At 44.5% G+C, this 17,941-nt stretch overlaps 1 protein-coding gene across 4 annotated transcripts in view; it reads left to right on the forward strand.

The window, feature by feature from the left end:
- The window catches only part of FHOD3 (formin homology 2 domain containing 3), a 394,692-nt gene that overhangs the window by 45,091 nt on the left and 331,660 nt on the right, over positions 1 to 17,941 (forward strand). For all 4 annotated transcript variants that reach the window (XM_080920362.1, XM_080920363.1, XM_080920364.1 and 1 more), the window contains exon 3: positions 10,584 to 10,648. In XM_080920362.1, the coding sequence (XP_080776488.1) occupies positions 10,584 to 10,648 (65 nt within the window). The remainder of the gene's footprint in view (positions 1 to 10,583; positions 10,649 to 17,941) is intronic.

Consider the following 17,941-nt stretch of genomic DNA (forward strand, 5'->3'; position numbering starts at 1 on the left):
TTAGCCAAGAACTGAATAAGCACTGTAGCACGTGGCATCCCAGGTAACACCGACTTGAACATTTTCTATTTATCATACGAAAGAGCGTATTAAAGAGACTGGAAAGCAAAGCCTTAGATTGGGAGGAAAATATTTTAAAACGCAAATTAGATAAAGGCTGGGGGTTTAAAATATGGGAAGAACTTTCTAGCCATCAGGGAAATGCAAATCAAAACAACCCTGAGATTCCACCTCACACCAGTCAGATTGGCCAAGATCCAAAACTCAGACGACAACAGATGCTGGTGAGGTTGCGGAGAAAGAGGAACACTTCTCCACTGTTGGTGGGGTTGCAAGCTAATACAACCACTCTGGAAATCAGTCTGGCGATACCTCAGAAAATTGGACATAATACTATCTGAAGACCCAGCTATTCCACTTCTGGGCATATACCCCAGAGACACCTTAGTACACAACAAAGATATATGCACCACAATGTTCATAGCGGCTCTATTTATAATAGCCAGAAGCTGGAAAGAACCCAGATGTCCTTCAGAAGATGAATGGATACAAAAATTGTGGTACATTTACACAATGGAATACTACTCAGCCACCAGAAACAATGACTTGACCAAATTCTTAAGAAAATGGCTGCATCTAGAGAATATCATTCTGAGTGAGATAACCCAGTCACAAAAGAACAGACATAATATGCAGTCACTGATAGTGGGATGCTAACCCCAGAGGCTCGCACTGCCCCAGAAACAACTCACAGCTTGTATGAAGTCCAAGAAATAAAGAAAACAAAATAAAACAAAACAAAAAAATCTTTATACAACCAGAAAACTTTGACTATTTCCATGTTACATTTTGTTTTACATGTACTTTATGCTCATTGTAACTATTAAGTTTTCAATGCATACTATCAAACCTTTAAAAATATCAAGTACTGACTGACTAAAAAATATATTCATACAGTTTTATGTAAAAATTATTTTAAAATCTGAAAAAAAGTACTGACAAAAATGTATTGTATAATTTTATGCAAAAATGCTTAAAATCTGTACATTTATCTTTGTTTTGTAAAATAAAGTTGTTAAAAAAATAAAAAAAAAATATGGGAAGAACTTTCAAACTCAGTAGTAAGAAAACAACCCAGGTACACAGCGGGCAAAGGGAAGGAGTATGCAGATAGGGAAGGCACTGTCAGGGAAGCGCTTGTTGCCACGGGATACCATGAACAACTATTAGAACATCCACATGCGCTGGCCAAGCCCAGTGCAGGTGAGGATACAGAGGTTCATGACATTTGTGTGTTACGAGGGGGAGACAGTCTCAGGGCTCCTGGCAAGTTACATATGTTCTCTGTTTAGCAATGGACTCCTAGATGCTCAAGAGAGGTCCAGGGCTCACATCCACACACACTCTGTGTGAGGATGTTCCTAGGAGCTTTTCTAAAGCTCTTCAGTACTCGGTAGCAGCCAGGATGTCTTTACAGGTGGGTAGAATATATGGGGACCATATGATGAATATTTAGAGATAAGTTGTAAGATAGAAAAGACAGCAGGACAAATCCATCTTGTAAAGTATGAAAAGGCCACGAATTGTGTGATGCAAACTGAGAAGGCTAAGGAGAAAGATCAATGGAGTCTGGAGGTGGCTGGGGCAAGCCCAGCTCTTTGGAGGTTGAGGCAGGAGGATCACTGTGAGTTTGAGACTAGCCTGGACTATATAATGAGACCCTGTCTCAAAAATTTAAAAAAAATTAGTGAATGGCTGGGTTTGGGGGGAAGGTGGATAGGGAGAGATGAAGGGTTAAACATGGTTGGGTGTTTTAGGGTGAGCTGCTCTGTTGTGGGAAGCTTGGATGACACATAACAGCAGAAGACAAACGAACTCCATGATTGGCTCAGCTGCTGTAACAAATGTGACCACACCTCTGTAAGGTATTTGTGATGGAGCTCTCTATGTAGTGAGGGGGAACAAGAAACTGGCTCTACACTCAGTGCATTCCATTTCTTAATGAGGCAATCCTCTATCTCATGGCACCCCTCAATGGCCAGGCAGATTTGGCTGGGTGAATGCCCCCTTCTTCCTCAACTCTCCCACGTGTGCTCCCCCAAAGCTATACTTCAGTTGAAGACAATGACATCACCAACGGAGAACTGTTTGTTCCTAAGCCAATGATGGCCAAATATCCTCACTGTACTTCTAGAACTTTCAAAGATTTCTTGGTAAACCTCCAAGAACTCTAAGGGAAACTGGCCAGAAGACAGGGTCATAGAGTGAGTCTACCATGTCCCTAGGATCAAAGGCTCTTTCTGCTCTGCCATCCTTAGGGTCTGGCTTCCATCCTTCATGCTTCAAAGCTGACAGTCTGCCTGCTCAGCCTAGGACCACATCAGCACACTGGGCATGTGCTGGTTGGAGGACAGTTTCCTTGTTTGCAAGCTAGGATGTCTCCAACTCTATCAGTTGGAAATGACACTATTCTTACTCTTTTTGTATAAGAATCTGGAGAGATGGCTCAGCGGTTAAGAGCACTGACTGCTCTTCCAGGGGTCCTGAGTTCAATTCCCAGCAACCACATGGTGGCTCACAACCATCTGTAATGGGATCTGATGCCTCTTCTGGTGTGTCTGAGGACAGCTACAGTGTACTCATATACATAAAATAAATAATTCTTTAAAAAAAAGAGTTCAATGCCCTTGGAGTGAGTGGTAAAACCGAGAAAGCATCCTTCAGATGGGTCTGGAGTGGCTGTTCTAGTTCATTATCTCATTAGCATCCGAGACACCAGAGAGAGCAGGAGGGACAGGGGCTGTGCAAGCTTCTGTGGACCAGGGCTTATAGTAACTAGGACTCAGGTTCAGGTTACACCACACATCATGGGCTTGCTCACCTGACCTCCCTTTATCTCTGTGAATACTAATGATAACCCATGGCTTCCCTTTCAGATGAGTTAGGTCAAGAGAAATCTTGGTGCTGGATAATTTTTTTTTCCATTTAAAGATCTTTCCAGAAACTCCCCGAGCAACTTGCACTTCTTGCTTGGTAATGAGGCTGTGCTTGGAGGCTGCCCACCTTCACCTTAGATCAGGATGTTTGTGTAAGGCAGGAAGGAAGAGTGGGCATCAGGTCTGTAGACAGCAGTGTCTGTCTTAGGAAGTGGGACAAGACTCTAAAGAATAAGGAAGGTAAAGACACTAGTCATGACGATAGGGGGGAGGGCTGGGAAGAGGGGGATCGGGGTATTGGGTACAGAGTAAGCAGAAGGGAGGAGTGGCTGATCAGGAGGGCAGTGGAGTTTCCCGAGAGACGGGTCAAACAGACTTCTATCCCTTGAGGAGAACTGAGTGTAGATGGCAGGTGTGGGAAAATGCGAGGGGCCTTTTGCCCACACATAGAAGCCCAGCTGAAATGGATCATGGTCTGAAATAGGACAGTTCAAACTATGAAAGAGGAAACAGGATCAAGTGTCTGTTATCCTGTGAGGTTACAGTCTGTAGAAATACTGAGAATACAGTGATAAAACAAAATGTTTCTCCCTTAAAAATATACTTGACAGGCATTGTGAAATGGGAACATTTGTAAACCATATACTTGATAACAGTTCTCCAGAATGTATCCAGAATATGTAAAGAGCTCTTGCAACTCAATAACAAATAATTTCAAAAGGGGAAAGGTTTGAATAGGTATGTATCCCAACAAGATGCATAAATAATAAATAGATACATGACCAAGAAACGTGAAAATCTGCTCAACATTGTAAGTCTCTGGGGAAATTTAAGTCAAAACCACAATGAGGTACTACTGTACACCTACTGGGGAGGCTAGAGTCACAGTGACAGATGATGGTATGTGTTGAAGGGGAAGTCATGAAATTGGACACTGGATGCACTGCTGGTGGGGCTATAAAGTGGTCCAGCCTCTTTGAGAAGCAGCCTCTGGTTTCTTAAAATGTTAACCATTAAATTACCACACAGCCCAGCAATTCTACTTCTAGATATATCCACTGGAGAGGAAGCATTTGTCTGTGTTAAAATCTGTACACAGATGCTTCCCAAGCTATTATTTATAATAGCCCCAAAGCAGAAGAATCCCAAATGCCCATTAACTGAGGAATTCTCAAAGCAAGTGGTGTGTGTGTGTGTGTGTGTGTGTGTGTGCGCGCGTGTGCGTGTGCACGCACGGGGGACAGCACCAGCATAAGAAGTGTGATGTCATAGTGTGGGTGTGCAATGTCAGCCATAGGCTCTTCTGTATGAACACTTGGTCCCCAGTTGGTGGCTCTGGTTTTGGCAGCCATGGAACCTTTGGGAAGTGGGAAGTGCGGGCAGCTAGCTGGGGAACTGGGCTACTGTAGGATGGGCTCTTATACCCCAGTCTTAACCTCTAGCCGGATCTTTGTTTCCTGGTCTGTAAAACTGTGAGCAGGCAGCCTCAGCTTCTCCCACCACTTCTTGCCTACGTCTTGTCTGATAAAATGTTCCTACTGTAAACTGCCAGGGATGGACCTTGTTCTAAGTCTTGCTAGGTATTGGGTAATGGAACACATATGGATACACATCCCATTCTAGATGAGCCTCAAGAACGTGACTAAATTAAAAAAAAAAAATCAGACACACAGGTGACAATACACAGTTCCATCTACAGGAAGTGTCCTAAATGCAAATCTATACAGAGAGGGTGTTAGGGCTTTTATTGCTGTGACGAAACACTGTGATGCAGAGGCCATGGAAGAGTGCTGCTTACTGGCTTGCTCCCTGTGGCTTGCCCAACCTGCTTGCTTTAAGAAGCCAGGCCCACTAGTCCAGGGATGGCACAATGGGCAGGGCTGATCTATCAATCACTAAATTAAGAAAATGCCCTTCAGAAATGCAAATCAAAACAACCCTGAGATTCCACCTCACACCAGTCAGATTGGCCAAGATCCAAAACTCAGACGACAACAGATGCTGGCGAGGTTGCGGAGAAAGAGGAACACTTCTCCACTGTTGGTGGGGTTGCAAACTAATACAACCACTCTGGAAATCAGTCTGGCGATACCTCAGAAAATTGGACATAATACTATCTGAAGACCCAGCTATTCCACTTCTGGGCATATACCCCAGAGACACCTTAGTACACAACAAAGATATATGCACCACAATGTTCATAGCGGCTCTATTTATAATAGCCAGAAGCTGGAAAGAACCCAGATGTCCTTCAGAAGATGAATGGATACAAAAATTGTGGTACATTTACACAATGGAATACTACTCAGCCACCAGAAACAATGACTTGACCAAATTCTTAAGAAAATGGCTGCATCTAGAGAATATCATTCTGAGTGAGATAACCCAGTCACAAAAGAACAGACATAATATGCAGTCACTGATAGTGGGATGCTAACCCCAGAGGCTCGCACTACCCCAGAAACAACTCACAGACTGTATGAAGTCCAAGAAATAAAGAAAACAAAACAAAACAAAACAAAAAAATCTCTATACAACAAGAAAACTTTGACTATTTCCATGTTACATTTTGTTTTACATGTACTTTATGCTCATTGTAACTATTAAGTTTTCAATGCATACTATCAAACCTTTAAAAATATCAAGTACTGACTGACTAAAAAATATATTCATACAGTTTTATGTAAAAATTATTTTAAAATCTGAAAAAAAAGTACTGACAAAAATGTATAATTTTATGCAAACAATGCTTAAAATCTGTACATTTATCTTTGTTTTGTAAAATAAAGTTGTTAAAAAAAAAAAAAAAAGAAAATGCCCTTCAGCTGGATCTTATGGAGGCATTTTCTTAATTGAGATTCTCTTCTTTCAGATAAATAACTTGTGCCAAGTTAACATGATGATATCCAGTACAGAGAGGGTACATTTGCAGTCCTGGAATTGAATGTGAGAATGAGGAATGGCCAAAGATTGACGTGGGGTTTCTTTTGGAGTGTTTTGGGGGCAGTGACAAAATTAAAAAGTTAGACAGTGGAGATTAGTTATCCTTTCTATAATCAGACCCCCAAATTATTGAATTATATACAACAGGTATCCTTCATTAAAGCTAAAGATAAGTATGCTAGTGCATGACCATAGAAGAGCCATTGGCACTGGCCACTGGGTTCACGGAGAAGAAGCAGCTTTTTCAGTGAGCGAACAGTGAGGAGGGAGGCAGGGCCTGCCATGGCTTCCTTATCGGGGTCCAGGGTTGTAAAGGTGGTGGGTCTCTTCTGCTCAGGCACATAGGCCTGGTGCTTTGGCCACAGGGCAAGTATCATGAAGCACCCCACAAACAAGTCTGTGTATCTGGGCTGCAGGGTCCATCCTCAGAGCCCAGGATACACAGGGCACTTGCAGGAGGGATATACATCAGTGCCCATGTTAAATCCTCTGAGCTTTAATTGAACCAGAGAGAAGAGCAGTGACACACTATCACGGTATATTCTTGAGGGGTCTGTATCGTGGGAGACAGAAAAGAGGAAGAGGAAGGACATGACCTGGGAAGAAGGAGAAAAGGCAGAAGAGAGTGGGGCCGGAGTGCAGGCAGGCATTAACGCAGAAGTGGAAAGAGGAGGAAAGACCGACCAGGGATGGCAAGCATGCCACCTCACACCAGCAAGCCTTGGCCAAGTGCTGATGGGTGCCAGGAGTGACCTCTGCACACAGCTTGAATTACCTGTCTTCACACCCTCACCGCAAGGTCGACATTGTTAGTATCCTACTTTACATCGGAGGGAACTGGGCTTGGGAGGTTAGGGAGTTTGTGGGGATCACCCAGCAGATTTTAGCATCTGCTTTTAGCTTTGCACACTCTTAGTGGAACCTCCTGGTGCCCGGAGATGCAGTGGTGGCTGGATCTCTAGCTTGTACTTTGAGCTTATGAACAACTCAGACTTAGCCATCTGTATATCCTTTGACCATCGGACAACGCATTCCAATCTCCCTTCTTCTGCCAGACTCAGGGTGCCCAGTGAGTCTCCCAGAACTGGACTATTCCCTCTGTTCCTGCTTCTACAGAAATGTTTAAACACCTCCTCCTACCCTTGACTGAAATAGATCTTTAAATTTACTTTTGTGTCTGGAGGACAGTATGAGGAGCATTTCCACTGTTGGCCACAAAAATGTGACAAAGCCTCTGAGTCTGTGCCACTCACAGTTCGAAAGTCCCTGCTCTCACCATGACAAGGCTTCCCTGTGTTGTTCTTGTGAAGATGTTCTCTTGAGAGCCTGGAATGTAAACATGGGTTTTGAAAGCCTCAATAACCAAGATGAGTGTTCTTTCCCCAAGGCTGTAAGCATTACAAGGGGAACTTGTGCTTTCTGAGAGGCCAGAGACTTGCTGGATGCTCAGGGCTCTATCCATCACATCCCTGGTGCTTGGGCATTAATTGGATATTTCTTTTTGATTCCTGTGTCTGTTTCTGGATGGTTCCCTGTTGTCACTAGAGGAAGGATGGCCTTTGGGTGTGTCATTAGGATGAAAATGCTGTGGGATTCAGAAGCTGGTGATGGCTCCCTGGCATTGGCTGCACTGATGAGAAAGGAAGTCCATTGTCCCTGGAGCCTCAGGCCCCATACACTACCTTTGCCCCGGGACCTAGACTCTAAGGCTGTGTGTTCCCATCTGACTCAGCATCTGGGAAGTCTTTCAATATGCAGAGGGTAGAGAGCATGGACCCCTCACAGGCTCCTGGGGGTCTGTGACAACCCTGCAACAATTTCAGTCTTGAAATATGGAAGCCCTGGGAAGTTACATGCTGAAGTCTGTGCCAGGTTGCTTGAGAGATGCGCAACTACTGGGTCTCATCTCGATTCAGTCTATTTCTCATCTATCAGCCATCTGCCGCTGTACGCTAGCGTTATTAGCTGCACTGGTTGTATAGAGTAAGGGACTTCCTTATGACGATTACACACTCAGTCACTGCACTTTGACATAGCCACCCCTTCTGTTACTGTCCTGTATCCCTCCTTCATTCCCATCCTGAATTCCTTCAGTTCTTTCCCCCACAGCTAGACTACTTTGGTGTCTTGAACGGTATAGCTACGAGCATGAGTGTGCAGGTGTCTCTGAGACACACTGACTTGGATTCTTCAGGGTACATTCCTCTGAGTGCTACTGCTGGATATATGGACATTCTATTTGTGGCTTTCTGAGCTTTCACACTGGCTCTGCTCACATTTCCACCAGTACCCAGTGAGGCTTTCCTTACTTGCATTCTCACTGGAAGAGAGGGTTATTGTACTACATTGGCTTGTGTAGTCGTGAGGAGTGGCGAGTCTCAGATCGGTAGTGGCTAGTGGGCTGGCCATTTAGGTATGGATGGATGTTGGAGACTTGAGGGTAAAGGCTGCAGGCCAGGCCAGCTGCTTGTGGCTGCCTATGGGAATTCCATGTGGCTCTCTTAATGCAGCAGGCAGTGGTCCATACCCCAGAGCTCACACCTTGTTCAATACTAGAAATTATGTGCAATAGGGAATAAAAGACAGAATGCCTGCTTGTAGCCAGCCAGAGGGGGGGAGCAGCGTGCAGGGGGAGTCCATTGGTTAGGCTGAGCATAAGCTTCGTGACTTCTTCCCCGTGAGACTTGAGTGATGTATTTTAACCTTTCCCAGCCTCTCTTATCTTGCACAGAGCTAAGTGCTATCAATCTTGGGAATTTTGTGAAGACAAAACTTGTATAAAGAGCTCAGAGCATCATCTGGAATATTCTATGTCTCTGTGTCCTCCGCACATTAAGAACTAATGGGACTTTTAAAAAAATTTAAAAAATTACATTTATTGTGTGTGTGTGTGTGTGTGTGTGTGTGTGTGTATGCATGCACATGTATGCACATGCCACAGCATGCATGTGGAAGTCAAGAACAGATTGTAAGAGTTGGTTCCCTCCTCCTACCATGTGGGGTGACCTGGGTATCAGACTCAGGCCTTCAGAATTGGCATCTTGTACCTTTACGTGCTGTGCCATCTGGGCAGCCTGTAACTGTTGACTTCTTAACCTAAGCTGACACACCATCCCATTTCTTGGGAAACGATACCAGTGACTCAGTTTCTTCTGAGAGCTGCAGTCATAGCATTAAAGAAAAGACTGTCTGGACAAACAGATCATCAGTCAAAAGAACTTACTGCTCTTGTAGAGGACCAGGGTTTGGTTCTTAGCGCTCACGTGGCAGCTTGCAGCCACCTGTAACCGCACTTCCAGAGGATCTGATGTCCTCTTCTGGCCTTGGGAGAGTTTTAAACTTATGTACTATACTCAAACTCATGTAGATGTTTATACATGGAAATTAAAAATATTAAAAGACAATATTTATTGAAAATCTGAGAAAGTTTTTTTTTTCTTTTTTGGTTTTTGTTTGGTGTAACCCTGGAATAGCCTAGAACTCAGAGATCGAATTCTACCCCCATTTACCTGTACTTGGACAGGTAAAGAACCAGGCAGGATAGCAAAAACAAGAGTTTCGAGTATGTGGTGGAGACACTTGTTCATTTCTGTTTATTGCTGCAATTCATGCTGTGTAAGGGATGGAGCCAGCCTAGGTATCCATAAACAGATAACTAGATAAAGAAATTCTATTCTGTTGTGAAGGAAAATCATATAACAACATCCACAGGCAACTACAGGCTGGAGGCCACCACATAATTTCCTAGGACTATGCAATTGGTTTTCTCTTTTTCCTTCTAATACTAATAAATTTAAAGTCATGCAGACCCTTCTTATCTGGTGTCAACATTTAAAACTGTAATTGATATAGTTACTGCTTGGGCTCTGTGTCTCCTTCCCATGCAACCTGAGGACTGGGATGCTGGAAGATACTGCTAGCTTCTGCTGCAAGTGAGGCTCTGGCAGAAATGATGGTGATGGGAACGGGATTGAGCAGAAAGACCTGACTTGTTCCTTGTTGCTGGGTTGTTTGCTCTCTTTGCCTCCCACTGCAGGCTCCCTGGCATCCCCTAGTCTCAAGGCCATTGCTACACACATTGATCCAGGATCCATGAGATCTGCCATTGCACACTGTCTGCCAAGTCAATCTTTGCATCCTAGGTCCTACCTAGGACAGGCCCAGTTAGAGGAGAGCTGGAGATGCCCAGGTCCTTCCTCCTGGAAACTGAGGCAAGGGACATTTGAGGTGAGGTGGGGAGTGTGTGTGCTAACAGGGTTACTGATAAATAGCCCCCAAGTATCTTTGGCAGACTTCATCTTTCTGTAAGATTCCAGGGAGAAGTCATGAGAGCTTGAGTTGATACGAACAGAGCAGTTCTTCCAGATGGTGGCATGCCTTCCCCTTTCTTATACACACAAAAACCAATTTAAAATAGCCACGGAACGAGCAAGCGGATTCACCTCACAGGCTCAGATTTTAAAATCTTCTCGAATGGTCAAGCAAGATACGTAGATTGTGGGATCGGCTTGGTGATAAACACACAGGCTACTCCAGAGAAGGCAAAGGTCTCCATTTGTGTTCCCTTGAAGCCTTATGATGTGGCATTTCAGGATATATTTTTGTTAAGATTAGGTCCCTGTTTTCTGGGCATCTTTTTAGGTGGGTGTGTAGACAGGCAGGCTGTTGGGGGTCCTGCTAACACCTCTGTTTTGTTTCTCTCAGGCGGGGCAAGAAGAACAGCATTATTCTGAGGACACAGCTGTCCGTGAGGGTCCATGCCTGCATTGGTGAGTGAGTCTGAAGCAGGCATGCTTGCTGTCTGCCCTCCGTGAGCATGTGTGTTAGAAACCGAAGTTGTCTTCACAAGCTATGTCCTTGGGCTAGCCCTCAGGGCTTTCTGGAATTTGTTGGGGAGCCACTTCTAACAATCAGTTTTGAAGCATTGTTTCTCTCTGGCTTTCTTTGCTCTTTTAACTTGAGCTAAGACAGCCCGAGGTCACTGATGGAGATCTTTCTGGTCATGAGGTTCTTCCTGGATTGTCACCAGGGAGGGGCTCTACTCAGCAGAAGCAATTCTTTGTATGGTTCTTTGAAGCTTGCTTTTGGGGAAGTGGAGCCCAAGACCCCAGGTGTGGTCATGTGATTGGAAGGGAATCATGGGTCAGCGGAGAATTGGAGATGCTTCATGCAGATTGATATGGCATATCAATACCTCTTGTGCTTCCATAAGGAAATACCTGACAAGCAATTTTGGGGTGCAAAGGTTGTTTTGGCTTACGGTGTGAGGGAATACAGGTCTTATTGGAAAGGAAGACATACCAGCATGAGTGTGAGGCAGCTGTCGCACTGTATCTGTAGCCAGGGAGCGGAGGGCAATGTGATGGTGCTCAGCTGGCTTTCTTCTTTTTATCGAGCCCTAGACCCCAGGCTGTGGGATTACGTCACCCACAGTCAGGTCAGGTCTTCCCTCTTGGTTACATCTCTCTAGAAACAGCTTCATAAACATATATACCCAGATTTACACAGATTCCAGGGCAAGTCAATAAGAGTGAAGACTGACTGTCGGGCTAAGTAAGCGAAGGTACTTGTGGTTTCGAATGGCTTTTCTTTGGTCATGGGGATGGGTCACGGGGCCATCCTACATGGATGGGTTTTATATATGCCAAGTGGACAGCCTCATGCGAGGGGTAGACTTTTTTTTTTTTTTTTTTCTAGTACTGAGCCAAGGGGAAGTAAGAATTTAAAAATCACAAAAAAGAAAGAACCCAACATTCACTCTATGCATGAATACGTACTTAATTTTGTTTTAATTTCTTGCTTGCTGTGGTCTTCAGGCCTCCCTCTGATCAGGGGAATGTCAGTCATGCTGGTCTGTTACAGGATCAAAGGATTCATGGGTTGAATGAAAGGGAAGCTTTCTGGTCCTTTCGGGGGCCCTGATAGCTGAGGGCGGGGAGCTGGTTGCTGGTTACTGAGGGGAATCCATGTCATTTTACATTTGGTGTGAAATGCTCGGAAGCTTCAACACTTTTATTGTTCTAAAGCATAAATGATTGTGTAGACGACTTAAAACCCTCATGGACTTAAAGGATGCAGGATGTGCTGTAATATCTTTGGAAACCTGCAAAAGTCTTTGGGACCTGTAGTGACATTGATTGTCTAATCTACAGCTGTAGTCAGACGCATGGATATTATGTTACATATGTATGAACATTGTTCCACATATATGAAGTGTGTTGACCTAAAGAGAAATCCTGTGACAAAATCACTTTGTGTAATGTTTCTTAGCTCTCATCCAATACCAAGAACAAGCTCAAGCACACAGCAGGTGCTAAACTCCACTGCTGTCCAGCATTAGAATATAGCTGACCCCCACATAAGTGTGAACTAACTTTTCCTAGGGACAGGAAGGCAATGGAAAGACTTTTATTACAGTGATCTGGCTCCAAATCTGAAAGTACCAAGTCCTTTTTAGAAAATGTGTTGGCAAGGATACAGATGAATTGGAAATGTGCCTGTCTGCCCCCAAAGACCCTGGAATAGATGTCCACCGTCACAAGGCTGAGTAGAGCTGTAGAACACTTGAGAGGTGGTGGCAAGGGATCCGAAATTCATTGTCATTTTTGGATACTTACAAAGTTTAAGGTCAGCATGAGAGAAACAAGTGTGTGTGTGTGTGTGTGTGTGTGTGTGTGTGTGTGTTTAACCTTTCTTATGCCAGTTTTCCCTGGTTACTTGGAAGCATGTAATTTGATTAAATAATGCCTAAGTATTTGATCAACTGTTTGTGGATATAAAAAGCCATGGTTTTGAAAATTAACTGTTTTGGAAAAGAATCAAAATTAGTCATTACAAAAACATTTAAGTCAAGTGTTCTCTGACAGCTACAAAAGGTGAAGGGTGTTGGAAACTCAGATTCCAGTGCTCACAGAGGCCTCAGCTCTTGCTTGACTTCCAGGGCATTAAATTGGGGGAACTGTAAGACCGTGCTGTCAGAGTATTTCATGCCAGGAGACCCATGGGAAATTCTAGTTGTGAACCATCTCTCAGATGTCTGTGTCGCTACACAGGTAAGAAATGGTACCCAGGCTCCAGAGTGTAAGTGAAAACAGGGTCTCACGTGTGCATCTACAGCTGTGAAAGGATTGCCTGCTTTCCTCAGATTCTTAAGTTGACAATGGTAGGTGGGTTTTCTATTGGCTGAGCATTTTTGTTTGGCTTTGAAACTTTCTCACTCTTCTGATGTTGACCTTATCTTTTCCTAAGAAAAGTCAATCCTTGCCTAAAAGGCCTATGTTTACAAATGTGCTGCCCTGAGTTTAAAGGGTAATGTTTAGCTGCAGATACAGAAAGGCCATCTAGGCTTGTAGCTGCAAAGGAACAGCCGGGCACAAGGCTGTCCGTTCCATTTCCCTGTAGTCTGTATCAGCGAAGTTAGGGTGTGGTGATGGGGATGTGGGAAGAGGCCGGCAAACTGGCTGTAAGAACCAGTATGAGGTCTGCCACACTGCTCAGAACGTCAAGTCATAGGGCATAAAGAAAACCTTTAAAGAGAAGAACACAAGAGCAGGGTGTTTCTTCCACAGAGGGAGAGTCGTTGGTTGTCTGCCATGGAAGCACCAGCATAATGAGGTACAGAGTGCAAAGAATTTTCTTCTTTAGGCTAACCTGTGCAACTATGTGCATCATGTGTTAGAACTGTAACAGTAGTGAGCTAGTGTGTGTGTGTGTGTGTGTGTGTGTGTGTGTGTGTGCATGTGTGTGCTTGTCTGTCTGTGTGTAGGCCAGAGAACAACCTTATTTGTTCCATAGGTGTCACTTACCATATTTTGTTTTGTTTTGAAAAGGATGTGTTCTCACTATCTCACTGGCCTGGAACTCACCAACTAGACCAGGCTGATTGGCAGAGCCCCAGGAGCATGCCTGTCACAGTTTGTGTGTGTGTGTGTGTGTGTGTGTGTGTGTGTGTGTGTGCTTGTGTGACCAGGCCTAACACTTTTGAAAGGTGAGTTCTGGGAGTTGAGAAGATAACCTAGTGGCTAAGAGCACTTGCTCTTACAGACTACCGGGGTTTGATTCCCAGTATTCACATGTCAGTTAACAAACATCTGTAACTCTAGTTCCAGGGGATTCAAAGTTTCTGGATTGAAAGGATGGGGCAGGGCTGTTAATACATGGCTGTCAATTCGGCTCCTCTCTCCCTCAGTCTTAGTTCAGAATCCTGTTTGTCTTCTTTAAGCTTTGTCTACCCTGTGCTTGTAACTAGGTGGCATAATTTCCCATCATTCCCTCTGCAGTCCTCACTGAGTTTTCAACTTGCCCTTTTGGGAAAGCTTCCTTTCCAGCTTCCTTTCCCAGCATTGCCTTTGGTGGGAGGCAGGGGTGGGCTGGGCACTAGACTTTGGAACGTTAGTTGAAACAAATGACCTGTATTTCTTGGCTAGGTGTGGTTTGAAATTTCCCTTCGAATTAGGAGTTTTCTTCAGGAAACAGTAATCAATCAAACAAATAAAACAAAAAGTCACTCTTGGGTCTTACAGTCCTTGGTGATATTTCTGTGTTAGTTAAAGAGGATGAGGTAATTCTGTGAGTGCTAAGATATTAGACCTAGCTTGGCCTTCTGGCCCCTTGGGTGCTAGCAGAACCCCGCAAGCATTGCTGGTCCATCACATGAACACCATGTGATGGAGAAACCAAGTCAAGCTGGCAGTCCCTAGGTCAGTAAGACCCCCATGCCCTGAGCCATTTGTTCATCTCTGACCACCACTGCTTCCTCTGTCTCCAGGCCTTAGCTCTGCTGACCACATGCTAACTCACCACAGAGGTACTTCTTGGGTATCTCTATGCTCCATTCCTGGACTCCACTATGAGCAGCCACAGGGTAAGGAACAAAGGGCTGCACTTCTGCTTCTGTCTGGTTGCCAGGCTCTCAAGAGAAAGTTAGATCCTTCAGTCTTAGATTTCCTAATAGGTGTTTACTGTCCTGCTACGCACAGCTTCAGCATAGTGTGGGGCTGAGTTTCGAATCCAGAGTCGCCACTGCAGAGAGAGACTTCTGGGACTCTGTGACTTTTATTTTAAACCTCCTTTTATACCCCATCAAGCCTGTGACCCAGTTTTGCCTGCAGTTCTGTTTTTTATATTAAAAACAAGCTCTGTGGGTTAATCAGATAAGTACCTCACACTATCTGTTTTTCATCAATCTGTCACAGGTCCTAGGTGGCAGACCCCACAAAACGTCCATGTGTCTAGTGGCTCCTGGAATGGGGGAGGAGATTCGTAGATGAGACACTCTCCCACTCTGTGGCATTGCTAAGTAAGGCACCTCTCTTAGGTGCCTTACTGTCAGGATGGATTGCTACATGTGCCCCATTACCCATAAGTCCATCTTCTACTGAACAGAAGCATGAAAAGGCCCAGACAGACTGTAACACACACCGGCCATTAGGCTCAGATCCTGCCTGAGCTTCTGATCTTGAGAACCATGAAAGATGTTGCCCATCTTTCTACAGATGAGGAGATCTTGCAATGGCTCAATCGTGAGTTCGAAGCAAGAATAAAAAGAACAGCTCAGGAATCTACCTGGAGCTCTGCTTCATCTCTGCAGAATACGGGGCGGAGTAAGAACAGGAGGTACCGTGAGAGCTGGAGCCTGAGAGCCTTCTAGTCTAGCTGGGTCAGCCGTGAGACTTAGAGCCCTGGGGAGGGAAACAGATGTGAGGACGCATGACTGGAGAACTCTTGGGAAGCTTTGTTTCAAGTTGTGTTCAACTCTCCTCTACGATTTTTCTTAACATCCCCACTACACCTCTAGGACTTAGTTTCTTTCTTATATCAGTAAAGATATTAAGATTTTGGATATTAGAATTTGAGCTTCGCCTCAGAACTATTACTGGCTCGCTCACTCTGTACTGGCTCAGAGACTATGTTTCACCTGGCCACTTAAAAAGGAACACAGATTTGAGTAATTTGGTAGGGATACCTGTGGCTAGGATTACAAGGGGCCTGCTGGTAGTGTGCACCACAGACAGGCAGTTAGACCGCACAATGCCAACAGCCAGCAAAAACCTTCAGTAAGGTCCAGAAAGAAAACCCTGGCCAGATGATCTCTGTGCTTTGAGATGATTTCTGTTACATTTCTTCTCATCACGTGTCTGGTTGCCATGCAGTGCACGACAAGCTCTGGTGGCTGCTCTCTGTCCCCATGGCTGTTTCCATGAGGGGATGGATTCATTTCTCTCACAGGACAGTCAGAGTTGGTGTGCTTTGTCTCTTGCCTAGGTATTTTGATACCCAGAGGACTCAGGAGTTCAGAAAGGGTGGATGTTCCTTCATGCCTTGCTTTTCAAAGATGGCCTTCTTAGGATTAGGTGTACCTTCCTGTGTTATTCATGTCATGGTGACAGACTTGGGAAAAGGAGTTGCTCTTGGAAGATCATGGGAGCATTTTCCCATTCTTATTGTATTGGAAATACCCAGTGGGAAGTATTTACACTTCCTAAGCCCAAACCAGATAAAACTAGGTATATCAGGGAATTGATTCAGGATTTAATTTAAAGGTGAAAAAACCAGCATTGGAACATTTGTTGTTCATCACTTCAAGTTCAAGTTGCAGAGTAACAGAGACGGGAGGTCAGAGGAGGAAGTTGGGAAGGGTTTATCAATTGTCCTGTTATCATAATTGAAGAAAGGCCTATAAAGAAATTATCACTTGTGTTTATAAATAAAGAGGCAGGGCAATGCTCCCTTAAGGCTGGTCTGTGGATTTCCCAGTTCTCCCTAGCTGTGTGATAGAGAGATTGTGATAGGAATGCTGGTCCGGGGCCTTTTTGGGCAACTTGTGCAGGTGATGGGTGTGTGCTGAAATGGATGTCTTTAGCGCCTCTGCTCTCCTGTCCCTGTGGGTTCCTTGACTGTCTTCTACTTAATAATAATCAATATGGTTTAATATGCTGCATAACCTGAGATGTCACACAGGGATGAATGGATGAAGGCACAAAATGTAAACTTCCTGAGTGGATAAGTATGTCCTGTGATGTCGTATGGGACGATGACTGAAATGAACTTGGAGATGTAGGTTTGAGGTTCTTGTCTAGAAGCAGAGTTAGCATCATGGTGAAACCAGAAAGCATCTCTGCTGTGGATGTCTCATTTCTCAGTATCCAAATCAGGCAGGGATGCTATCATTGGGCAACATCTATGTATTCAATTAACACATGTTAGTCTGCTCAGCCTCCTGACATGATATCCTTGCCTTACAGGAGAGAGATTCAAAGAGTTTTGGTTGCTCTTTTAAAGACCTAGATTGAGACAGAAGATGTTGTTCAAATCCACATCTGTCTAGCTGATGAGTGGGAAAGCCTGTCTCTGCTCGAGTTTGCTTCTTAACAGATTGTCTTTTTTACAGAAGCAGAGAGATAATGAAGCACTTAATGCTTCTACTTCCTTATGGGCACTGAGCAAAAGGCCTTGAGCAGCTGTCACCTCCTTTCATACATGGAATGACCTGTGAACAGGAATTACAGCCCCCAGCTAGTACACAAGGAAGTCTGATTCTCAGTGGTCCTGCTACTCAGCCAAGGTCTCTTCAGATCCAGTTCTCCCCGAGCACTGGGCTGTGTCAGCCCCTGTGCTTCCTCACATCCTTGAATAAGAACTACCTGTGCTTCTGGCCTCTGGCTGAGCCCTTGACTAGCCCAGCTCTGGGCAGATGGGAGTGTACAGTCTATGATATCAGGTTTGCCCCTGAGAAGCTACATGGCCTTGGACAGGTGGCCTTACTTGTCAAAGGGAACGGTGTTTCATTTCAGAATTGCAAGGATTAGATAAATATTTCATTGAAACCGGAGTCATGAAAGCACTCACCTTGAGTATGGATTTGTGGGCTCAAAAGAACAGGCTGAAGAAAGAGACCAGAGTTCAGGTCCTATGCCTCTGTGTGACTAGAAGCATGACACCCCCATCCCCATCTGATTTGTCCACTTAACTGTAGTAGTAAAGATAAAGAGACTGGTACTTCCTGCTACTGCTGGTAAAACACATTCAAGCTGTGTGTGTATGTGTGTGTGTGTGTGTGTGTG

The sequence above is a fragment of the Micromys minutus genome (assembly GCF_963924665.1).
Source record: "Micromys minutus genome assembly, chromosome: 8".
Lineage (NCBI taxonomy): Eukaryota > Metazoa > Chordata > Mammalia > Rodentia > Muridae > Micromys > Micromys minutus.